The following is a 26,343-nucleotide window of genomic DNA, read 5'->3' on the forward strand; positions in this document are numbered from 1 at the left end:
CTGGTAGAATTAACTACGCCGAACTCATCTAAAAAGCAAAGATTGAGTTAGTGCTAGAAATGTTCTAAGTAAAATAGGAAACAATGTAAGAAATATTTTTATATTCTAGGTACCCAAATGTCTTTGAATTAATTGTGTGTGTGTGTGTGTGTGTGTGTGTGTGTGTGTGTAACTAGTACCAGGAGAAATGTTTTTAGATTTTTCACACTCTTAATTGTATATAGAGGGACTAAAAGTTTAAGAATAAAGAGGAAAATTTAAGGTTATAGGAGAACATTATCCTTAAATGGAAATTTTAATTATAGTAATAGTGATGATGTAATTACATTGGTCACTTACCGATCAGTGTGCATAATCTCATGCTCACTAACCCTTGAGAAGTTGCTATTATCCTGATTTTACAGACAAGGAAACTGAAGTCTAGAGAGGTTAAGTAATTCACCCAAGGTCACACAAGTCATACATGGTGGAACCAAAATCCAACCCTGCTTTGATCCCAGAGAATGACTATCTCATAGGGCCTCTCCTCTAAAAGTATTATATTTGTCAGTTATGTTCATTTTTATGCAAACCAAAATTGTTTTGTTTATAAATAATATAGCACAAAAATATGTCTCATAGCCCACCACTCATTAGAGACCACTCTTAAATTCTGGTGTATTTTAATTGTCTTTTTTTTTCATTTTCCCATTTATGTGAATTGAATTTCTTTAGTTTATTGATAACAGAAAAAGCAACTGTGAGGGCTTGTATGGTGATTCTGAAATTTGTCTACATTCCAAGGATTAGATTTTCATCTGAAGAAGGTAATTTATCCTGATTTATTCTGGCTTTTTATTGGTGGATTTAAAGGATCATGCCTGGGGAGAAGAGCATTTACTGCAGTTATTTGGAAGGTGTCTGCAGGCTTCTCTCTTCTCTCAGGACTTCTGGGGCATGCCTTGGCTGCCCCTCTGACGTCTGTTTCTGATAAGTGAGTTTCAGTCTCTAACAGCTCTGGGGAATTTTGTCGGCAGAGACCTGGTGAGATCATTTTGCTTTCCGCTGAGTTTCCTTTCTCTGTTTTTTTGGACTGTTCTGATGAGCATGACCCCGGAGCGTTCCGTAATACCTCTGTTCCCGTAGGAACTATTGGCCTACTCCCTGGTTTTATCTCTGTCTGCACAAAAGCTCCATGTCGCTGGAAAGGAAAACAAAGTTGACATTAACCAGGGCACGCAAGTTGCTGGAAGATGCAGCTGGGAACTCAGTTCATGTGTTAGCTCAAGTCCTGGCAAGGCAGGTACTTCTTTCTCTGCCTCTTCATTGGCTGTCACTTGACTCCAAAACCCAAGACAGCGGCATAATCATTATTAGTGAAACTTTTAAATCACTTATAACATAGGGCATGCCAGAAAATAAACGAGAAAGGAAACACAGAAAGTCAAAGAAGCAGAATCTCATTTCTCATTCTCAACAGTTCTATCAGTTGGATTGTTTAAGACCAGTCATATCAAATTCATTTCTTGCTCTATAGGGCAACTTGTGGTTCATAGACCTAAGGGTTTGTGACTGTATCCCAAATGCCTGTTAGTTTTCAACAAAAGACTTAAGGTGAAATATGAAAACAAACATTTGCAGTTGGAAAAAAATCCAGCAACTATTACATTGCTGTTTGGCTTTGTAAATCTTACATGCATTCCCCTGCCACACCCACATGAGCATATCCAAAAGCTTATCAAACTGCTTTGATATTACCTCAAGTGAATGATTACAATAATTTAAACCAAACTCCAAAGACTGTGATCCAAAATTCTGACATCATTCCTTAGTTTTAACCATGGCATGTTGTTGAGATCTTATCCTATCAGCCATGCTAGTTTGTTTAAATAGACTTTTAGAAAGATGGTTATGACTTGAGAAGGCTTAACATTCTGCCATAAATCTGTCCCATCCTAAAATATTAAATAATTGATTCTGAATACTCACCTTTCCCGGGATGGGCTCATTGGGACTTTTCCTAGAATCGTATTGATGTAAATAAGAGATGTGTTCTATAAAATTCTTTTGAAGTTCTGCTGATGCTTCAGGAGAGGCAAGTGGAACTGAGCGAAAAAAAAGATTGTGTGAAGTCAGGACAAAAATTAGATTTGTATGTGGAAATATAATCAATATTCATAATCATGCTTTATCAACAATTGTAATAAAAGTAAATTCTTTTAGGTATGGATAAATATAATGGATGCATCATCCTTTCTCCATGAAAAGAACCAAATCAAAACAATCAACTTACCCCATATGTGAATTATTAAATTCTAAAACTAATATTAAATATTACTACTAAAATTCTAAAACTAATATTAATGCAATAATGGCTTTGAAAGTCTGTTAGAGGGGCCCTTGGGTGACTCAGTCAGTTAAGCATCTGACTTCAGCTCAGGTCATGATCTCATGGTTTGTGAGTTCAAGACCCACATTTGGATCTGCGCTGAAGTGCAGAACCTGCCTGGAATTCTCTCTCTCTCCCTTGCTCTCTGCCCTTCCCCCGCCAAAGTAAATAAATAAAACTTAAAAAAAAAAGTCTTTTAGATATGCTTCTTGCCCAGATACCAACCAAAATTTTAGGAAAAGTGTAAGAACAAATCATTTGTCAACTTATATTTTTACTACTGGAAAGGCTATGAGAAATTTATGCAGTTGTTGTTCCCAACTTAGCACTAACAGAATGAACTGGAAAACCCCAGGGCTGCTGTAGTGGTAGCTGAACACGTGATTCTTTTCATTTCCCATTGACAGACATTCTGAAAACTTGTAAGAGTGTTAAACCTTTTAAAAATCACTTTTAAATAATCTTTCTAGCTGGGTGAATGGTATATAGGGGGTTCATTATATTGGTCTCTCTCTATTTTACATTTTTAATAACTCTTAAAATTCATTTTATTTTTACTTTTAGCACACAAGGTTATAAAAGGGTCACAGCAACTCTCAGTTTAGTGAGGTAAAATTATGTCAAGGAAAAATTAAAAATTTCTCCCTTTTATAAAAAATTGATACATAAGAGTCTATGTACACCTACCACATCTCTGGAATAACATTCAAGAAACTGATAAAGTGATAGCTACAGGGGGAGGGAATTAGGTGACTCGGGGACAGATGGGGATTCACTTTCACTGTATATACTTTTGTGCTATTTGAATTTTGTATCATATGCATGTGTGTTAACTGTTAAAAAATGAAATTTAATTTTTTAAAAATCTTGCCTTTAAAATTAGGGAGAATATATAAGAAGGAGAAATATGTTAGTAAATTCATACTTATTAAGCATTCATGAATTCAATTCAGAATTCAGACATTGATATAAACTAACTTTACTAGCAGGAATGAGGAGTCTTTAAGTATTTACATATTACATTATATGAAATGGCAATCTTTCCTCATTACCAGGGAAAAACTGCTAACTGATAATATTTTCTTGATTTCTTTTTTTTTTAAGTTTAGTTTTGAGAGAGAGAGAGAGAGAGAGAGAGCATGAATGGGGAGGAGCAGAGAGTGAGGGAGAGAAAGAATCCCAAGCAGGCTCCCCACTGTCAGCACGGAGCCCAACGCAGGGCTTAATCCCATGAACCATGAAATCACATCTTGAGCTGAAATCAAAAGTCAGATGCTCTACCCACTGAGCCAGCCAGGTGCCCCAATTTTCTTGATTTTTAATTGAAGTAAGTTACTCAAAATGCATTTCTTCTTAATCATTACCTTTTTTTTTTTTTAGGATTTGTTAGTGCACTAAGGAACAGCAGGTGCCAAAGAGTTATTAAAAATGTGTGGGCAACTATGACATTGAGAAAATTCTAACCATAACTTACACATATTTTTTTCTACCAGTTGGGAAAAGACTACCAGGTTTTGGGTGAATGCCATGGTCCAGCTCACAGAACATTAGTGTTTTTAGAAACATAGTTTGATAACTTCTTGAAAAAAATGAAACAGCTCTAAATTCAGTGATTCATCTGGTGGGGTTAATGGAGTGTCCAAAGCATGGGCTTTGGGATATGATAGACATGTTCTTAAATTCTAGCCCTACCACATTTCCTAGTGGTGTACAAATCACTTACCTTCACTGAAATTCAATTCCCTCCTCTCTAAAATGCAGATAATAATATGATTCCAGAACTGAAAGATGCTGGATCAAATTAGAGAGGGTCTTGCATCTTGATGAAAGAGGAAACCATGAAAGGGAGAAGAAGCAGGACTGATGAACTATCAACTCTGAGAAACCCAAAGGCTTTAGTGGACTGGTGTGAAGGGTTGGTGGCAGCTTGGGCTGGATGGTAGGAAGGTCAGGTTTGGGTAAGAGAGAATAAGTGGGGAAGAGGTCTCAAAACCTGCTCTTGACTTCCCCCCACATTGCCTTGGGAAGATCATTGCTTGCCTCAGGGGCAAGAAACTGGTGGCAACTACCTAGCCATCTGTTGTCAACTTAGTAACATTCGAACAGGACAGAAATCCCTCCAGGTAAGGAGCTGACGAAAATGGGTGCATGCTGTCCTCTTAGGCGTTTGTTCTGCTACCATTCCCCAGAAACCATCAGTACTGGTAGGGTTGAAAACATTAAGAGATTGTCTTTTCTTGTGATGCCTCTTTATAAGAGTTTAAAGTAAGGGGGGGGGGGGGGAGGTGTGGTGTTCTGACTAGAGAACTGGCCTAGTACAGGGACAGCAAATGGAAATGGTCAAAATTGGTTTTATGGGGTCTGACACTCTCCAGCTTCACCCTCCTTTTCTTTCCTTTAAATTCACTGGGAGGCACACAAAGCCAGACCCTAGTCCTTAGACTTTCCTCCCACAGGGCTGTTGACCCCTTGAGGAACATGACCTAAGATAAACTAGACAGACATTATAAAGAAAGACAACAAAATTTAAAACATATATTATGTGAGGCAGAGTAATTGGAACTGGTTCTCCAAGAATTTAAAATAAGCATAAAAAATATCCTCAAAGACACAGAAGGTATTATTAATATGAAGCAAGAAGAGGTCAATAAAAAGAATCATGTAAATATCAGAAATCAAAGAAAATGTAATAGCTAAATTAAAAAAGATGTGATCAATAAAGACTCATGAACTAGAAAGACAAACTCTCCCAAAGGTAGCAGCAAAGGATAAAGAAATTAAAATATAAAAGAATGGATGGTAGAATTCAGGAGACCTAAGTAAAGAAACAGAGGGAAGGAAATGGTTAAAGAAATAATGATGATAGGGGTACCTGGATGGCTCAGTCAGTGCAGCATGTGACTCTTGATCTCAGATCATGAGTTCAAGCCCCACATTGGAGCCTATTTTTAAAAAATGATAAATATCCAAGAATTAAAGAAAGACCAAAGACCTCAGGTTGAAAGGGCTCACAAATTACCAAGCAGGGTGGCAGGTCCAGGAGTAAGTTGAGGCAAGTGAGACCCATGGGATGTAAAATTGAAGGAGGCATTTGCATAGTCCTGGGACTGAGTCCCTCATCAAGTTTTGCTCCCTGGGTCTCTCATTTGCCTCACTCTCCTCCCAATCCTGTAGGGTACATAAGGAAAAACTCACATCCAAGACCCTTTATAGAGAAATATAAGGTTATCTGGGGCAAAGAAAATTCTAAATGCTTTGAAAAAGAGAAGTAGATTACTTACAAAGGAGGAAAAAGCAGATCTATATTAAAATTCACAGCAACAATCTTGGACACAAGATAATAATTAATATTTTTTAAATGTTAAAGGGAAAAGAATTTCAAGCCTAGAATTTTTATATCCAACCAACCAGTCATTCAACTGTGAAGCCAAAATAAAAAAATATTGGGAGGCAAGTAAGTCCTCAGACTATTTCCCCATAAAACAGATCAACCTCAAAAAATTCCAAGAGGAAGAACTCAAATAAGAATAGAAATAAATCAAGGAGAGTACATAAGATAGAAGAAAATAACAAATTTTTTTATTTCTTTAAAAAGACATGGACTAAATAACAAAAAAAATAAGTATACCCATAACAACTCAGAACTAAAATTCTACTGTTTATTAACATATTAATGGAGATACTGGAGAATATTTTATATATATATATGAAAAAAGTAGTAAAATGATTGCAAAAGAAGAGTAAAAACTGTCATTATTTGTAGGTAACATGATTACCTGAATAGATAAACCACTAGAATCAACAAAGTATGAGAGTAAGAATATGGGAAGGTAAGCAGTTAAGTGTATAAAAATCAAAACCATAATCTACTAGATAAGAAAACAAAAAATATGTTCTCTGTGGGAACAAAAACTGAACAATATCAAGGTTTTAGAAACTAACAACTAACTTGCAAGACATCCACAGAGAAAAAAAATTTAACTCTCTTAAAGACATAAAAATAGAACTGAATAGGGGTGCCTGGGTGGCTCAGTTGGTTAAGTGTCCAACTTCGGCTCAGGTCATGATCTCACAGTTCGTGAGTTCAAGCCCTGCATGGGGCTTTGTGCTGACAGCTCAGAGCCTGGAGCCTGCTTTGGAGTCTGTGTCTCCCTCTCTTTCTGCTCCTCCCCTGCTTGTGCATCCTCTCTCTCTCTCTCAAAAATAAATAAACATTAAAAAAATTTTTTTTAGAAAGTCTGAATAGACTTTCCCATTCTGTTAGATAGGATGAGATAGTAGGTTACTATAAATGTGACCATTTTCCTAAATTACTCTATAATGTCAACACAACCCAATCAAAATTCTACCTGGATAGTTTGAAGAATGTCATAAATTCCAAAGTTTAAATGGAAAAATAAAAGTCCATAAATAGGTCAATTTTGAAAAGGAAAAGCAAAGAATGGGTATTTTCCTGATCATATATTAAGACAAGCTAAAAATTCAGAAAATTAAAATACATTAGTACTGATCCAAGTCCTAAAAATTAACCAAAGGAACATAATGGAGAGCTCAGAGGCAGACCCATAAGAGAACCATAACATACAAGTAAGGAAGTCCAAAGCAACAAGGAAAACATGGATTGCTTAGTAGATGGCATCCAGGATACTTCTCCATGGAGAAAAATAGAATATCTCCTCTATTTAACACTGTTTAACATTTTTAACATAAAGACAGACTCTAGGATTAAAGACATATTTATGGAAGGTAAAATTATAAAAGCAAGGAAGAAAATGTAGAATATTTTTGTGACTTAAAGATAGGAAAACTCTTCATAAATACCCAATGCACAATCCAGAGGTGAAAAGTTGATAAAACTTGATTACATCGAGGTTTAGGACTCCTGTTCAGTGAACAGCATGCCAGACAAAAATAATAAATAGTGGAAACATTTTTAACCCAAACACTGAAAGGTATAGGACATCAGTGGGAATGGCAGAATAAGAGCCTTTGAAAAGCTGCTCCTCCATAATAGCAATGAGAACTCTGACAAAAAGAATCAAAATAAACTTCTCAGAACTCTGGAAATTATGGGCATCTGTGTGGCTCAGTTGGTTAAGCTTCTGACTCTGGATTTCAGCTGAGGTCATGATCTCATGGTTCGTGGGTTTGAGCCCCACAACAGACTCTGCACTGACAGTGCAGAACCTGCTTGGGATTCAATCTCTCCACCCCTCCCCTGCATGCACTCTCTCTCTCTCAAAATAAATAAATAAACTTAAGATGAAAAAACTCTAGATATTAACCAAAAGCTCACAACAACCCAAGGAGTATTTATTTAAGAAAAGTGACATTTTAACTTACCCAGTTTTCGTGCTTCTCTCCCCACCTCTACAGAACCCTTACAAACAAAGAGCCTTGCAATGACAGCGAAACAATATTTAAAAATTAAAGGCTTAAGGAAAGAAATATTTTTCATTTGTAATATTAAATCTGGGATATTAATTTAAATCATAAGTAACTATAAATAACTCTTTCTATATACAAAGTCCCCTTTTAAATATTAAAAATCTTATCCTGAAACATATTACTCTCAAAGGATTAACAATTGGATTTCCTGCAGATTTGATGTAACAATAGGATCCAGAAGACAATGGAATAATATCCTCCAAGTACAAAAGGTAAATAACCACAAACCCAAAATTGTATACCCAGCTCTACTTTCGCTCATTAGAGTGAGGGCAATTTAAAGACATTTTCTGACAAAAGAAGAGTGAAGAGTTGGCTACTCCTACACTATCATGGGAAGAACAATTTAGGGATGTTGTGGTGGTCTGTTATATAGATAGCCATAGTTTATTGGTCTCCCATTACTCATATCCTGGTACAGTCCCCTTCTTGTGGATGTGGGCTGGACTTGAGATTAGGTTTAACCAACAGGACGTGGCAAAAGTAACACTCTGCCAGTTCTAGGCATAAACCTTAAGAAAGCCTTTCAGCTTCTGTTTCTGCATTTTTGAAAACCTTGAGCTGCTATGTAAGAAGTTCAGCTACCCTACTGGAGAACCCACATGGAGAGACCACATGTAGAAAGGGAGGCCTGGTCATTCCAGCCTCCTAACTGAATCTAGTCCTTAGATGACCTGCCAACTTAATGCAGCCACAGCAGTGCCCACCACCAAGATGAGCCAAAGAATTGCCCAGCTGAGCCTAGCCCAGATTACAGAATCATGAGTAAATAAAATGATGGTTGTCTGAGACAACTAAATTTGGGGGTGACTTGTTATGCAATTAAGCAACAGAAATACTTCAGAAGGAAGTCAATTAAGTCAATTATAATGACTTATCTTTTAAGTAGTGATCTAGAACCTCTCAGAATCTCAAAAATAACAACTTAAAAAAAAAAAACACTTCTTTATGGGGACTAATAAATAAAGGGAGAGGAAAGGAATCTGAGCTATCAGAGAAATTCCTTACCCAGACGTTATATCTATTAAAATTAGACATAACTACCATATGCATTTATGCATATATATGAGACTTTTAAACAAACCAACAATAGTAAAGAACATCCAAGTAGGAAAACATCAAAGAAGATATTCAAGTTCTTAGTGGTTATTCTACTTCAGAATTCAAATTGAACCCAAAGTAATTACTTAAAAGAAGCCTTGTTATATGAGGATTACGAAACATAAGGCAAAGTCCATGAAGAATGTTTGAAATCCCCTCTCTGTTTCTTGGAAACTTGATCTAATTAAAATAGAAAATTTCTAAACAAGGATCCACAAAACAAGTTGGTGTCTAGCCGTCTATATTTTATCAACAAAGCCAGGATTTATTCAAACACACAACTTAATCCTTGTATTGGTGGGAATGTAGCAGCTTTTACTTTGAGAAATCTTAACTTTTTGTGTCTGCTTAAAAAACATTCATCAGTAATATTTTTCTATCAGAAACTCCATTCTTCTAAATGGTATTTATTTTGATCTTATATAAAAATATTATTAATGTAAAAAATAACACTATAGATGTTCAAAATACAGTGAAAAAAACTTGAATGTATCTATGGCAAGAAATCATTAAGCTACACCTTGGGACAAATAAAGCAACACAAAATAAATCCTACTTTAGAAAATTATTTTTAATGATAATCTGAATTTCAATTAAGAAAAACATTAAAATAGCAAACGGTTGATAAACAGCCAAAGTTTCATTTAAGTGTAAATGACTTCCTTCACAAATTATATCAGCCTTTCCAATTTATAAAGTTTTATTACAAAAAACCCAAAGTGAACACTTATTCTTACAGGGACTCAGATATGATGGAGCATAGCCATTTGTTGAAATGACCATGGATGGCGGCCAGGAAATTGTGTGGTAGTACAAGAATAAAGGGCACTTTCATTATCAGCACAAGATGACATTGCTGAAATGCCAAAGACCAAGCGTAATTAAGTGGGCTGATGGAACAGAATGACCAGGAGATGACTTTTAATTGGTATTATGCATGTTTACATACACATTTTCTATGTCTGTATGCGTTTATATATACATATATATATGCATATATATACATGCATATATATACATATATATATATGCAAATCTGGATTATACAAACTGGTATATATACACATTTTAAAATGCTAAACTAAAATATTTTCTTTTAAAAACCCTTTTCACTAGTACCCAAACACCATCTAAAATATGAATAAATTGCAGGCCTATATTATAGTGTGTATGTTAGTTTAAATTACAGTATGTCTTTAGTTTAATCTGTTGAATAGTATGTAATTATCATTAATCAATAAACATTTGTTGTGTCTGGGTATCATACTATGATCTGGGAAACAGTAAAGAATTTGGCAATGAGAAATACCAATAAAAGAACTGAGAAACAGAAGAATGAGGAGTAGGAGGGGGGTGGTGAAGGGAGAGAGAGGGTGGGGAAAGGGAAAAGAGAGACTTCCACACCTGTTTTCAAAGCTAAATTCCAACTGAACACATAACTTAGTACAATGCAAAATTAATAATAGAAATAGCTTCCTTTGTTGTCTAGTATGTACCAACATAGCACATAGTACGTTGTGGTAGGCGCTTCACATATTTTTATTTCTCATAACAATCCTGCAAAGTAGGGATTATTATTCCCACTTCATGAACTGAGTAAATAAAATGATGAAATTTAAGTAATGAGTCTACAACTAAACTACTGTAAGTGCTAAATCAGTATTAAATTCTAAGAGAGTGAGTGTTGGATGATGATAAAGTGACCATGATTTCCAGTTAAACATGGCAAATTCAAAATGTGCATTTCCCCCTATTTCCTCCCCAAACACCAGTACAATGATAGTAGAGACATTTAAAGAGCTTCAATCCTTCGAAAAAAAGAGAACCAAAGAAGAACAAAGATCTTAACAAATTTGGAAGCCGGAAAGCAGATGGTTAAGTGGCAATTAACTTGAGTAGACCACAAAAAGCTGGAAACTAAGTACTTATGGGGATGGGGTGGGGTCCCAGTAAGGCTCAGAAAATGCAGGTATTAGATATTTCAAGGGCAGGGATCACGGGATGTGGTACAAGGTGAAGTTGCAAAGAGAGGACTATCTGAGAAATTTCCAGATTTTTTGTTCCCCTCTCCAGGGAGAGATTTGGAGGATTCCACTCTGGGAAAATAGACTGGCTTGGCAGAACAGAACCACAGGTACTGACATTGGGGGCATCTCTTATGAAATGGCTGGGCCTTGCCTGGTCATTCTAGAACAAAGCCTAGCTCTCTGGTGACATCTTCTACCATGTCCCATACTGAACCAGAGTAGAAGCAACCACTCCTTATGAGAAAGAACAGGACTTGACTGGTTACTTAACCAAAAAAGTTAAAACAAAGACTCCTAGAAAATTATAAATACCAAACTTAGATACTAGTTATTCTCACCAGTTCATTCACCACATTTTTGTTGGAATGCCAATGCATTTCCTTTGCAGAAGTATCCATTGACTGGAATTGAACTTTGTGTTTCTGTCACAAACCACATCGCTAATATATCCTTTCTAGTTTGTTTCTTTAAAACAGATTGGAAAGTTAAAGACACATTTGAAATTAAATGTGTACAGAATCCTTTAAGATTTTAAAAAATTCACTCCAGCTCCTCTTATTTATAGTGATTTTGTCTACACCTAATTAGCACTTGCAAAAGTTAGGGACCTTTTGGCAAGCCTTTCCAAAGTATTCAACTTTGAGTGTTTTATAGAAAGTCTTCTAGTACTCAGATTTTGATTTATAAGAATATTAAATTATGGAAATACAATAACAAGTACACAGGCATAAATTGGTTTAGAAACAACCATGACTTTTAGAGAACATTTTCTGCCTCCTTGGCCTGAGTTACATGCCCCTTCTCAAAATCCCCCATCATGATGTCATGAGCAATAGGAGACAGACTGATTCCATAGATTAGACTGACAGGTAGGCCATGGTGAGGAATTTGAAATTGATTCTACAAACCATGAGAAGTAACTGGAGGATCTAAGGGAGGAAAGTGATATCATGAGTGTTTTTAAAAGATCCTTCTAACAATGGTGTGGAAAACATTTTGGAGGAGAAAGAGAGGAAGCGGGGAAACAGAAGCTGTACGACATTGGTAAGATTTGGAGTGTATTTTGGAGATAGAGGTGTCAAGATTTGCTGATGGATTGGATAGAGTAGAGAGTTTGGGGATGACTCCTAGGTTATCAAAACTTGAGGGGGAATAGAAGTGGGATTTATTGAAAAGATAGGTTTGAAGGGAGAAAATGAATGATTCTATTCTAGCCATCGTAAGTTTGAAAGGAGATGAGCTATCCAAGAAAGGATGTTAGGTGGGTGGCTAGATAGGAGTTCAAAGTTCAGCAGAAAGGCCAGAGCTAGAGAGATAAATTTGTTCTAGTTCTTTTGACTTCAGCCTTAAACTTCTGTTCCTTGATTCACCTGTTTAGGATAGTATCTTGAATACTCATGTTAAATAAGATATTAGCACCTTTCTCTTATACTTCCCATCTTCTATCAACTGGATATGTGCTTTTCTTGGTAAGGCTAATAACACAATTCTGTTCTGTAACCACATTTAGTATTTCCATATTCTGTCTATATGATGCTAAAAGCTGAAAACTATGAAATAGTGTTTATGATATAATTATGTGAATTTTGTTCACTTAAGGGCCAAATATTGAGCTAGGACTACATTTCTTTCTCAGTGCGTTCAATACCTGGTGCCACTTGAAAAAGAATGGTTGTAGTATCAGTGTGAAATAAATCCTCTTTCCTAAGGAAAAAAATCTTTTCCCCTGAAAACTTTGAAGACCTAAATTCTGTTGTGCTTTTGCATCAGTGCTGCTTAATTCCATACTTATTTCTTAGATGGTGACTTATTTTTCTTTCTCTTTATGGGAACGGATAGAATCTTCTTTTTATAGTTGTTGCTTTTCAATTTCATAACGGTGTATAGTTTGTATCTTTTTCCTCTTCATACTTGGAAGCACTCTCTAGACTCTTCCAATGCCTCTCTTTTATATGGGGAAATTTTCCTATTGAGTCCAAATTGAATTCCAAATTGAGTTCAAATAGCAGTTATTTGCTATGTAACCTTCGACAATTTATCTAAACCCTGTGCTTGCTTTCTTCTCTGAAAATTGAGAGTATTAATAATATTACCATACTAATATATTCCAGAGGGCTGGTATGAGAATTGAATGAGGAAATATTTAGAAAGTTCCATAAAGTGCCTGGCAAATAGGAAGTACTCAATGAATATTATGTGTTGATAATTATCTCCACTTTCATTTTTTATTCTTTGCTTTTCTGGAGCTCCAGAAAAGTTGGACCTCCCAGACTGATACTCCATTTTACTTTTATTCTCTCATATTTTTCTTATTTTGTTGTTGTTGCTGTGGTTGTTTTATGCTCTGTGATAATTCCTTGACTTTACCCTGTAAACATTAAAAGAATAATTTTGCATAATTGTACTTTGGCTGTCCATTCTTAAACTAAGACTAGGATAGGAGATCAACTTGAATTACAAAAAAAAATAACTGGTGTGGTAGTTGACATCTGGCTTAGACAATGGGCTCAACTAGTCTTAATGTTGGCATAGAGAAGAGTGTTCACGACTGGAGTGGTTATTTAAAAGACATACTTTTGGGGTTCCTGGATGGCTGAGTTGATTAAGTATCCAACTTAGGCTCAGGTCATGATCTCACAGTTTGTGGATTTGAGCCCCGCGTCAGCTCTGTGCAGATAGCACAGATCCTCGGAGCCTGCTTCGGATTCTGTGTCTCCCTCTCTCTCTCTGCTCCTCTCCCACTCATGCTCTGTCTCTTCTCAAAAATAAATAAAAACATTTAAATTTTTAAAAAATAAATAAATAAAAGATAGACTTTTAAGTAACCCTTGGACTGTCCCCTTCCCCCTTCATTCTTGCCTTCTGCTATGCCTGTTGACTGAGCCTACAGCTACTTTGGGGTTTTGTCAGGCAGATTGGCTCTTTGCTGCATTTCCCTCTATATTTTCTAAGCTATTGCTTCTTTGCTCTCTTTAATCTATCAGCAAGTTTTCATTCCTTCCCACACCACAGAAAGTTCTTCTTTCCATTCTCTTCATCTTTATGGGTTGATTGCTTTGTTGTCATTGAATAGACTCTTGGGAGGTGGGAGACTTAGATTTTTGTGTTCAGTCTGCCATCTTGAATCACAAGTGAAAACTTCATTACCTTTCTAAAGGACAGACCATGTTACAGATTATCTAACAGTTCTCTCCATTAACTACCACCCTTGAGGTGGAAATCATGCTGAATATGACTATTTTCCAATATCCTGACCTTCAGTCTATCTGCCCTTTGTATCTTAACTACACTGGCCAGATCACAGAGGCTAAAATAGGCCTGTTGACTACTAAAAGTAATCCTTTGTTGTCTACTGTCATGTTCAGAAAATTATTTGAAGTTTAGCTTATGAACTTTTATATTGTTTTGACTTGGTCTTGCATTTCTTTAACATTTACTAAATCTACTTCAGCAGTAGAGATGACTAAGACATATGGTAGGAAACAGATACCACTTGACTAAATGTGAAAGATTTAGGTTATTGTTATGATACTGTCAGGTAAATAACTTTTATATCTGACAAGGTTTTAGTGGTCCATGTTAATAGTATTTCCTACAATGTGTGGTGGGATACCTGTGAAATAATCTCTTGGAAAAAGAGTGAGGTGGTCAGTAAGTGGGGAAAACATAGCATTCTTTATTCTTTTTCTTGGAATGAATGCATTATGCTTATGTTTACAATAAGAGTTTTAAGAGTTCTGTGGTTTAAAAAGATCTGTTCAACTTTATAAATTTAGTTTTTGCCTCCACAGCAGTCATCTCTACACGTGTTGGGTTTTTCTTTCATTTAGTTTTGTTCAGGAGGTGCCAGTACATGTAATGCATTTTAATTTGAGAGCGGAATAACCTCAGAGAGTGGGAAAGAGGTTTTATCATAGCTAACCTTACCTATTCCACAAGAAGGCTTTTGCAACTTGCTGTGTTTGACTGGCAAAACCAATGGACATGTTGGTTTTTGAAAGTCACTCCTCTGGGTGCTCTTAGTGTCATAAGGTGGTTGGAAGGGGTGTTCCATTCCTTTACTGTGCGACCACCAGTCACCCTTTAAGGGAAAAAAATTGGAAACACAAAATTGGATACTGTAGAACATTTTCATGTGCTGCTTGATATCTGTGAATATTTAGTAATTCAATCCAATAAGCTTTTGGATATTCTAGTACGAAATGGAATTCTGAAATCTAGGAATAAGTATATTTTTTCAAGGACTTAAATTTTTAAATGGTACTTAAAAGTGAATTATCATGTACTTTTAGCTAAAATATAGCTACTAAATTCTTAAGGTACTTTCTATCAACAGATGGAGTGGTAAAAATCAACCAAGTAGTTATATTTCTATATGTTGTACTACCATTTTATTATATATATGTATATACATGTGTATATATGATTTAATCTAAAAATTATGTTCTATACTTTTCATTATGAAAGTACAAATAATGTATTATCATCTAAGATGGTGGTTTTCATAGTTTTTAGTCTGTGATCAACAGCATGAAATATACCTCATATCATATAAGAGCACACAATGCATACACATACATAAAACTAAGTTTTACAAGACAACACTTATTCTTACTATATGCTTGACTATTTCTCTATTTTATCGTTTGTCTCTTCTATTTCATTTCACAATGCTAGTTGCAACCCACATTGATTTATAATTCACTAATGCCTCAGTTTGAAAAAAACTTTGTTCAAAGGAAAAATACCTCCAATGTTACTGAATTTTTGATGGTAAAACCTGCCTTAGGTACCCAGGAAAGGGAGAATTGATCGATTCTCCATTAGTACATATTACAATCTGATCTCTTAGAAGTTGTGAAAACAGTGAGGGGAACCGTTACTCCACTTAATACTAACTAAATATGTATTTTTTAAATCTAGTTGATCAGTTAGACCCGAGACAACCTTGAGAGAAAACAACTGTGACAACCAGGAGTTCTTGGATATTATTAGACAACAAAAGTAACTTTGGGTATAATCAGACACCTACCTTGGGCTTTGAGGAAAGAGATCAGGCTTTTAAAAAATCAACCATGATGTTATAGTCAGAGGCTTTAAAAATATGATTCAAGGGGGATGAATATGAGATTCAAATAAGTAAAATTCTGACAGTGCAATTGAAGCTACATTGATATAAAAAGTAAGAGGCATTTGAAAACATCTATCTGGCTCCATAGGGAGTCAGCTCCCAGCTTAGTTTCTAAAAAGACAGGCATGTGTAAAAGAGGTACACAGTATCAAATTTTAAAAAATAATAATTTCATGGAGTCAACTTGTCAGGAGATTGTCAAGAAGCTTAGATAGAAGAAATTCATGAAATATGCTAAAGGCAGCAAAAAATAGGGTTTTCTGTGAGAAAAAAAATCTGTTACATCAAAAAAATCACAGAAGGACTAAGAATTTGGAGAAGAGTACACAGTTCAGAGCTGAAAGTCAGAGCTACTCAACTTTAGGTTCTTCGTTAAGTGAATTATCCTCAAACTGAAAAAGACAGGATGAACGGGGACCTAAGAGGGAACTGAGCCCTGACTAATTAAAGAGAGAGCTAGACCTCCCTTGGCAACTTTAAATGAGTGCCCGTTTTTAGGCCAATAACAAATTGTAACCAGGGGTAATGAATAAGATTGCAGAGATCAAAGAAATTTAGGAAGTAGGGAATTTTGGAGACTAGAAGAGATGGGCTAATACCTCATTTTTCAGAAAGAGCTGAAAGGTGAATTATCAAAATTAAGACTACTTGATGTCGATCCTGGGAATTCTAGAACAGATTACTAAACAGATGGTGTCTTCTCACTATCTGGCTGAAAATAGTCACATCTAACTGTTGTCAGAATGCCTGCTTCTTGCAGCCCTCCTCCACTGCACAATTATCATAGTACTTATTATGCCCCGAGGTCTAAAATTTATAGGCCTTCTCTCCCTTAGCCTTGTCACGATTCTGCAAGTAGATATACCCACTTTACAGATGAGAAAACTTTTGGGAGATTAACTTCCCCAAAGTGTATCCCTAGCAGGCAGCACAGCTGTCCAAGTCAGACCCCTGCCCCCATCTCTGCATGCCTCTAACTTCTGTGCTACACTGCTTTATCAAATCTTCTGTAGAGGGGTGCCTGGGTGGCTCAGTCAGTAGAGCGTGCAACTCTTGATTTTGGCACGGGTCATGATCCGAGGGTCGTGGGATCAAGCCCTGCATAGGGCTCTGTGCTGAGAATGGAACCTGCTTAAGATTCTCCCTCTGCCCCTCCATTGCACGTGCACTCTAATGCGCTCCTTCTCTCTCGCTCTAAAAAAAAAAAAAAAAAGCTGTAGCATGCAAAGCCAGATAAGCACACACCTACCTAACTTATTTGAGAAGTGACAATGTAACAATAAAGAGATTTTAAGTAAGTATCTTGAGAAAGATCTTCTGTAAAAAGGTTTTACGGAGCACACTGTGTATTATCTTCTTTTGTTGATCAGGAATTTATTTTACTAACACCCAGGTTACTGGATAACTGACTCTGGGAAAAACAAACTGCTAGGACATGCCTGGAAGCATTCAATCATTTCTTGAACAAGAGTATAATGCAAAAGTTCTCCTTAAAGCATGAACTTTAGAACTTTGCCAAAATGGTCTCTTTAATTTCACAAAATATAAAGCAAAGAATGAACAATGGCTCCCAAAGTGTGACTGATGATTTGAAGACCTCAGAGTTGGTGGAGGTATTCTGATTAGTGTCATAAATTGGATGAATCTTCACTTCAGCAGAAGGAAATCCTACAGTTCAAAAAAAATGCTGTTTTTCTCTTTTCTATTTCTGGAGAGCCTGCCCTTTGCCTGAAAAGTCTGGTTTGTTCCTGGAAGAGAGAGAGTGTGTATGGGCCCATGCACATGTGCATACCATTTTGGTCCAACATTTGCTCATAAGAGATTATAAGATTAAAGGGATAGGTGGAAGCTTGTTTTTTTTTCCCCCCTTTGCCTCACGCTGAAGTAAAAGACTAATAAAAATTTACTGCTCTGTGGACCATCACTTGAAATGGATGGTGAGGGGTTGACATGAGTTATTTATGATGAAACAAGGCAAACCAGGAAAAATCCTCTACTGTGCTTTGTCTGAACTTCAGGGGTCAGTCCATCTTTTGTGGATTGCGGAAGGGGTTTTGCCTAACAGGATAGCTGCTGTCAGTTCAAAACTTTGAATACAGAGAAAGGAGGATGTCTTCCCTTCTAGCCCAAGGCCTGCCTCCTTTGCCGCCCCAGGATCACAGTCATTGGAGCTCCATGGTAAGGAGACATCTGGAGATTCCTGAGGAGAGGGCTCCCATTAATCTCCACCCCTGGAAGGCCTGTTGGCCATTACACTGTGAGCTCCTTAGCCACATTGGAAACCAATGTGGGACAATCTTTGTTATATTACTGCTATCCCTAAGCCTTCAGAAGTGCATTAGGAGACACTAATTACTTTTCATTCTTTGGGAAATTAAGGGAGAATCTTTGGGGAAGAAGCAGTAAAAGCAATGGGGGCACCCTGGAGAAGCCGGTTAAGAGAATGCAAGAGGTGGGGAGCAGACCTCCACGGCAGCAGTGTGGCAAAGATGGCTGCTCATAAGAGATCACAAAATCGCGCTTCATGGGTTCCTAGGGAAATGCAGACTTCTGACAGCAGCTTTTAGAGAATCACACGCTTTCTTGGTAGAGTTCAATGGCTTTAACAAAATGAAGTGCTACGGGAAACACTGGGAGTTACACCGTAGCTATGCTCTTCTCCATTTTGCTGTGGAGACCCAGAGTGCTGACAATACCTCTTTTTAAGCAGGTCATGTCACCGATAAAAGTTATTCCTGAATTGTGTTTTTGGGATACCAGTTCTGTTAGCGTATTAATAGGTGTTATATACAAGATTCCAAAGTTAGATAAATTAGGGAAATATTGGGAGAAGTAAAGTTAAATAAGTTTATCACAGGATTTCTTAGAGCCTTTATGTACAAATGTGATTTGTAAAGTTTTAAGATCTAAAAATTCAGCTTTTCCAAAATGTATTTGACTTTGGAATTTTATTTTGTTGAGTACATAGGCAGGGCTAATGCTCTGAAACATAAACTTTGAAAATAATAACTAGCATAATCTCTTAAAATACCAATACATATATTTTTAATGTTTATCTGTTGAGAGACAGAGACAGAGCGTGAGCGGGGGGAGGGAAAGACAGAGAGGGAGACACAGAATCTGAAGCAGGCTCCAGGCTGTTAGCTGTCAGCACAGAGCCCGACGTGGGGCTCGAACTCCAGAACTGTGAGATCATGACCTGAGCCGAAGTCGGACGCTTAACTGACTGAGCTACCAAGGGCCACTAAAATACCAATATTTAAAAACACAAGACCACCAAACTGTTTTCTTTGAAAGTGATTGAGCCACAGCTCCTTTTTACTTTTTCTGGCAGCTCCAATTTTATGTCCCTAGGTCGAACTGTGTGATTGTTTCATTTAAATATCTTGTAAATAAGTAAAATCAACCAACCTGGTGTTAGGTTCGTAAGATATTATCTTAGCAAAATACATAAGACAGCAGTCCATTTAAACATTAGGCAACTTTATTTTCTTCATCTTTGTTTTAAAGCCAGTACTACTACGAACCAGTTAATTAAAAACAAACAAAAAACAGCTAACCTTTAAGAAGAAACTTGTCATCTTAAATAAAGGAACAAAGTGTACAGATCTGTGAAACGAGCATTACTCAAGTATGTGGAATTGAGTACACTTAAGGTTCTTGTTCTGTTTTTTAAATAGGACCATTGCCTTCACTCCATGCCCAAATCACATTCACTCTTAATTCTGGGATGCACCTTCACTCTTCCTTTGTACCTCCTCACTCATACCCAGGAGCAGTCTTTCCTATGAATCCTCTTCCTTCCTTTAACGCTACCTCTACCCTCTCTTACAGGCCTCTGACTCATGTAGCCTTTAGCACCAAATAACAAGAATCCTAATACTCTGCTACTCTGTTGCCCAATCTTGACAGCAGCTTCCAAGACACCTACAAACTAGGAGTAAGAGAAAAGTAGTTGGATTAATTTTTGAGATTTTTACATTTTATATCTCTCTTCTCAAACTGACTTCTTTTCTTAGTACCTCCAAGGTAAGGATGGGTTCAGTTAACAGCTGGGTTTTAATTCAGCCCTGAATAAAAAAGCTCAGGAGAGTCTTTCATTAACTTTGTAAGAAACATGGGAACTTCACTAACCTGGATTTATGCACTAGACTTATTTCCCCAGTGTAGGCCTGGACTATCAATATCTTTAAATCCCAAATTGCTTGTTTATAAAACAAAATAGCCTTAAAACTGCCCATGTAAAGATTTACTACATGACATTAAAGCATATTTGACTACAGAAATTCCTGCCCCAAGAAGATCTCCCATTCACATACAGTGTCCTGGCATGCCATGTATTTTATGACAAGAATATTTGATGTTACAGAGGTGAAGACAGGTCATTAAAAGAAATCTCCATTTAAGTTGTAAGTTAAATCACAACTGCATATAAACTTAAATGACAAAAGGAACTTTGCAGGTATGATGTTTAGCTTTCCCAAATTAAACATTTTGGGAAGAGGACATTACCAGGATTATCTAGGTGGGCCCTATGTAATCACAAGGATCTTTGGAAGAAGGAGGCAGGAGAATCAGAGAGATTTGAAGATGCCATGCTACCGGCTTTGAAGAGGAAGGGGCCACGAGCCAAGGAATGCAGGCAGCTTCTAGAAGCTGGAAAAGGCAAGGAACTGGATTTTCCCTTAGGTCTTCCAGAAGGAACCGGCCCTGCTTATAGCCAATGAGACTAAATTTGGACTTCTGAGCTCAAGAAATGTTGAGAATAAACTGGTGTTGCTTTAAACTAGCGTTTAAATTTGTGGTAATCTGTAACATCAGTAACAGAAACTAATACAAAAAATTATACCTCAACAAGCCTAACTTTAAAGAAAAAAGATAATGGAATATATTTAGTATAACAGTGAATAAAAGTGTGTTTTGACTAAACCAACAGTCCAGGGTCAGAAACACAACTGTAACATTGTAATGTATCTTAGATATCTTCATTTACTTCTTTGTGTTATGTTATCCAATAGTACCTCTTAGAAACTATCACACAGATTAAAGTATATAACTTATATAACTTATATAAACACTTAGCTCATCCCTAGCACTTCATACACTTTAAATAAATGGTAGCTATTATTTTATACAGAGTATCATGGGAAATTTTTATCTTAGAATATGTGACACAAATACAATATTATCGATTTCTTCAGTATCTGCCAAGCACTACTAAGTAGCTATAATCTGACCCAATCTAGAAAAACAATTATTTGGATTCCTTCCTTATTTATATATTGTTTGTATGTGACAGTTATCTGTAAGAATAGTCCCAGGTTACTGCTTTTAACTACTGGATTATAAGAAGTATTAGTCTGAGCTATGTCACATCCTTTACGTAGTCTGTGACTAAATTATCCTGCAAAACAGCTTCTGAATCTAAATCTGTATTTGTATATAAGGAACATCCATCCAACCTGTTTTTCTGGCCCTTTTTGGGGATCTATGTAAGGAACTGGTTCATTCAATGTTCTTGCATTTGTATGAATGAATTTTGCATAATATACTCGTCCTCTCCCGACACATGGTTTTGAACGTTGTACACTTTTCCCGGGTTTTTCGTCATATTTGATTTCTTCTTTTTTTTCAGTTACATACTCTATACCAGCATCTTCTATTTTTTTATTCTGTCTGAAAAACAGAATTAAATAGTAAATAATTTATCCCAGTGAGCATTTCCATACTGTGTCGTAACTGTATAAAATAAAATTTAAATATATTTCGAGTATCAGTCAAGACAACTTAGGTTTTATTAATAGTTATAAGGGAGTATTAAAATATGGACGGGTATCTTTTCATTTCAGTTCATGTAAGAGATAAAGGGATTTGTGTTATTAATGATTATTCATAATATACCAGTGCAGCATACAGACTTGGATTTGCTTGGAGTAAAGAATGAATAGTGATTTGATAACGTTACAGATCATGTTTGCAGTTTCATTCATGTAGCTAAGTTACATGCTAATCTTAATTCATCTTCTTTAAAAGTTACTTAGTAAAAATCAGTTACCCAGACAAGGACAGCTTTTTAACTTTAAAAGTTCACTTGGCAAACCTATAAAAGCTACAAATGACCACTATAATTTATCTTTTCAGGAAAAGAGCACTGTATAGAGATCAGATCAGTCAATTCAATCTCATCACTTTTTGCTTTTAATAACTACACTGGTACCAAAAAAATGAACGTTATTGAATTTTTAAATGTTAAAAAATGTTTAGAAAGAATTTATAGAATTTTTCTCCTTTGAAATAAAGAGTGATAGACATTATAAAAGGCAGTAATTTAAAATCTCACATACTGGGAAAATAAATGGTAAGGATGAAATAGATGAATGTGAATACTTTTTTACATAAAAGCATTTAAACTCAAAGCCCTGACCCATGGAAGATGAATAAATAGGATTCCAAACTTACAGAGAAAGTCAGTAATTCTGCTTAGTCTTGGCCCTTAAAATATAACCTCTACCTTAACTTCAAACCAAGGCTGGGTCCATCTTTTCAATTAAAATCCCCAGATGAAGAGGCACTTGGGTGGCTCAGTTGGTTGAACCTCGGACTCTTGATTTCAGCTCAGGTTATGACCTCACAGTTGGTGGGACTGAGCCCCGGGTGGGGCTGCATGCTGACAGTGCAGAGCCTGCTTGGGATTCTCTCTCTCTGTCTCTCTCTCTCTCTCAAAAATAAATAAACTAAAAAACAAAAACAAAACACCAAATAGCTTTGCATTGCATTTACAGTGAATATTACTTCCTTATCATAGCTCTGAGGCCATGTGACCCAGCTCCCCAACTAATCTCTTCAAAGGCACTCAGACCTCTCTCCCCTCTCTTCTCCAGACGGCTGCCTACTTTCAGTTCTTGGAAGCACAAGTTTTCCCCCCTCAGGGCATTTGCACACACTCTCCCCTCTGCCTGGGCAGCTCTTTCCCAGCTCCCTGCAGGACTGGTCCATTATCAATCAGGTCTCAGCTTATGAGCCATCTCCTCAGAGGATTTTCCTAGATTTCCTGCTTCCTGCCCTATGTAGTCTCTATTTTAGTACTTTCTTTCATAACACAATTTATAATTTATGTACCTAGATTTTTATTTGTTTGTGGTAAGCACTATAAATATCCTTTACTAGTCAGTAAGCTCCATGAAGGTGAAAAGACTGTTTCATTCATCATTACATAGCCACCTATGAGGGGAAGCATCCTGTTCATCACAGGTAAATGGACTGCCATGATAATATTTGCATATTTTTGGTTCATCTATATTTTGTTTTATTTTTGATGTTTATTTATTTATTTTGAGAGAGAGAGAAGGAGATAGAATTCCAAGCAGGCTCAGAGCCTGACTCGGCTTGATTCTAGGAACCAAGTGATCATGACCTGAGCCAAAACCAAGAGTCCGATGCTTAACCGAATGAGCCACCCAGGCGCCCCAACTGGAATTGTTTTTCAGTCTGGCTGAGTGTAGCTGTATACTCCCAACCCCCACTCCAATACACATACAAACAATATTCAGCACCCTTGGATTCTAGTTCCCTGAATCCCAACAAAAATTGCCCTCTTTAAAGGATCTGGAAAAATTGATTACTGATAAAGTGTAAATAATTTATAAGGCTTTTTCTATTACCTTTCCAGAGACAGAAGTATTTGTTTAAAGGTCATGATTGATTTATTATAGACTTCTGATGTCAGTTTTTTCTATCTGCTTCTCATGGTTGTAACTCAGCAGTACACCTGTATTGCCATCAGGTCCTTGAACAAAGGACTGTGGCTACATGCTTACATATGTATGCATTCGTTCAGTTAAAGTATTTGTGATGTGAGTAGCTATAGATTAACACATAAACATGAACTATATGATTTTGTAGTAATTTCTTACCAGAAGGAAACACAAAAACACTAATGGGCAGTGAAGAAAGACCTGGGTTGGAATCCCAACTCTGCCATTTACTATCTGAGCTTTGGTTTCCTCATTTGCATGGTAAGGGAAAGAATACCTATTTTGAGAGATGTGACAATAATGTTGAATAAGTCATTCTTTCAACAGGTATTTATTGACTTATGTGCTGTTCACAGCACCGAGGATAAAGGAATAACAAAACAAAACTTCCTGCCCTCACAGAGCTTACATTCTAGTGAGGGAAGGCAGATGAGAAAGCAAATAAGTAAAACATACAGTCTTTTAGATGGCATTAAGTGCTAAGGACACCAATAAAGCAGGGAATGGGGAAAAGGAGTGTATGTATGTGGGAGAGAGCCTGCATTTTTAGACAGGGTGGAGGCTGCATTATGAAGGTGGCAACTGAAAAAAGGAAAGAGGGGAACAAGCTAAGAGGATATTTGAGGAAGAGCATTCTAGCAGAGTGAACTGTAATTGCCAAAATACTGCAGCAGAAGCACCTGTCCTTCTCGAAGGTGGTGCTTCTCAAAGTGTGGTCTCAGGAGTAGCTGTATTGACATAAATTGTTACCTTGTTAGAAGTACAAATTCACTGGCCCCATCCCAACCTGAGGCAGGTTTCCTGGGAAACTGTTTTAACCAGCTCTCCAGGAGATTCTTATATAGGTTAAAGTTTGGGAACCATTGTTTAGTGACAAACATAGAGCAAATACTCCTGGCTCCATGTCATATTAAGCTGTAACACCTTGGTCAATAGTTTTCAGAATCTATGGTACATCAGAATCACCTGGAGGTCTTGTTAAAATCCAGATTGTTGTGCTCAACCCCAAATTTCAGATTCAGTAAGTCTGTGGTGGGGAGCCTGCAAGGATATACTTTAAAAATTTTTTTTAAATGTTTTTATTTATTTTTGAGACAGAGCATGAGCAGGAGAGGGGCAGAGAGAGAGGGAGACACAGAATCCGAAGCAGGCTCCAGGCTCTGAGCTGTCAGCACACAGCCCAATGTGGGGCTCGAATTCACAGACGGTTGAGATCGTGACCTGAGCCGAAGTCAGACGCTTAACGACTGAGCCACCCAGGTGCCCCTAGGATATGCATTTCTAATCGCTTCTCAGTTGATGCTGATGTGGCTGGAGGACCACACTTGAGAATCACTGCAGATGACAGCATGGAGGCCTATGTGCTGGAGCAGACTGGAGTCAGAGGATAAGCAGCAGAGAAGACCAAATAAAGGAAGAGGGGCAGTTGTGCAGGTCCCATAGGCTACAGCAGAGGCCTTAGCTTTCACTCTGCAATGGCCAATGGAGAAGAGTGATCTAACTTGCGTTGTAAGAAAGACCAGACTACTGTGTTGAGGACGCTGCAGAGGCAAGGAGAGCAGCAGAGACATTACAACATCCCGGTAAGAGATGCTAGCAGTAGTTGGGCCAGGGTGGAGATGATAGTGGAGGTGGTGGATTCCGGATATATCTTAAAGATAAAGCCTACAGGATTTGCTAATAATTTAGTTGTGGGGTATGAGAAGGAGTGGATGATTCGACAGGACTTGAAGAATTTTAGGCTAGGTAATGCATGTAAGGTGCCTGACACACAGTGGGTGCCCAGTAAACAGCGTGTTTTAAAAAGTATCACTGTCAGCGCTCAACTACTAGAAAGGAGAGGTAGGATGGAAGAGGAAAAGCTTTGATGGCCTGAGAACCACCCCCCCCCCCCCTTCGGGTCTCACTTCACCGTCCCCTAAGGAGGGAAATATTTTTTGTAAGGGGAAATAGAAAACCAAACCCCAGCACTTACTGCCGCTTATCCTCCTTTCCCTCCATGGGCTCCCACGGCCTGACACGAGGCAGCGAGGAGCCTCACGCGAAGATCAGGCACTAAGCCCTGCTAGGAAAGAGGTGCGTGGAGAGCCGCCACTGTGACTCCCGCGTTGCTAAGCGACGGCGGCCTCCAGGCTCTAGGCCTCCGAAAGCGGCGTGGGGGCGGAGCCGGAGCGCGCAGGCGCAGTAACCCGGCTCGGCTCCGCAAACTAGCGGGAGAGACTGCTTGGCTCGGTGGGGGCTGCTGGCCGGATCTCTGGGCGGCCTTTCCGGACACGCCCCAGGCAGGACGTTTTGTATTTGAACTTGGTCTTTGCTATCGGGCCGAGCAGGGTGTTTAGTAAGGCCCACCCTGTCCTTGGGGATCGGGAAGGGCGGTTCCCAGAGCCTCCCCGTGGCCCTTGGCTCTGGTGCCGGAGACTGCACCGCCTGCGTCCCCGCCGAGCCCCGCAGGAGGCCTCCCCGGCGTTGCCCACGTCTGCCGGAGCTGGCTCCAAAAGTGCACGCAGGCAGGGG

At 37.6% G+C, this 26,343-nt stretch overlaps 1 protein-coding gene across 1 annotated transcript; it reads right to left on the reverse strand.

Moving 5' to 3' along the window:
- Positions 1-632: 632 nt before the first annotated feature.
- Positions 633-25,926, reverse strand: CIMIP6 (ciliary microtubule inner protein 6). Its single transcript, XM_060606008.2, has 5 exons — positions 25,805-25,926; positions 21,538-21,751; positions 14,872-15,025; positions 1,969-2,084; positions 633-1,180 (listed from the first exon to the last, which is right to left on the reverse strand). The coding sequence occupies exons 1-5, from the start codon at positions 25,828-25,830 to the stop codon at positions 812-814; spliced, it is 879 nt and encodes a 292-aa protein (XP_060461991.2). The 5' UTR covers positions 25,831-25,926; the 3' UTR covers positions 633-811.
- Positions 25,927-26,343: the final 417 nt, after the last annotated feature.

The sequence above is a fragment of the Panthera onca genome, chromosome A3, assembly GCF_046562875.1.
Source record: "Panthera onca isolate mPanOnc1 chromosome A3, mPanOnc1 haplotype 2, whole genome shotgun sequence".
NCBI lineage: Eukaryota > Metazoa > Chordata > Mammalia > Carnivora > Felidae > Panthera > Panthera onca.

What these genes read in the sequence shown, in the direction of transcription:
- CIMIP6 (XM_060606008.2), bottom strand. Translation starts at nt 25,830, where the DNA reads ATGGAGGGAAAGGAGGATAAGCGGCA. An exon ending in AAAAAGGGCCAGAAAAACAG is followed by an intron (nt 15,026 to 21,537) that starts GTTGGATGGATG and finishes TTTCCCTTAAAG; the next exon opens with GGTGACTGGTGGTCGCACAG. An exon ending in AAAGCCTTCTTGTGGAATAG is followed by an intron (nt 2,085 to 14,871) that starts GTAAGGTTAGCT and finishes TTTTTCGCTCAG; the next exon opens with TTCCACTTGCCTCTCCTGAA.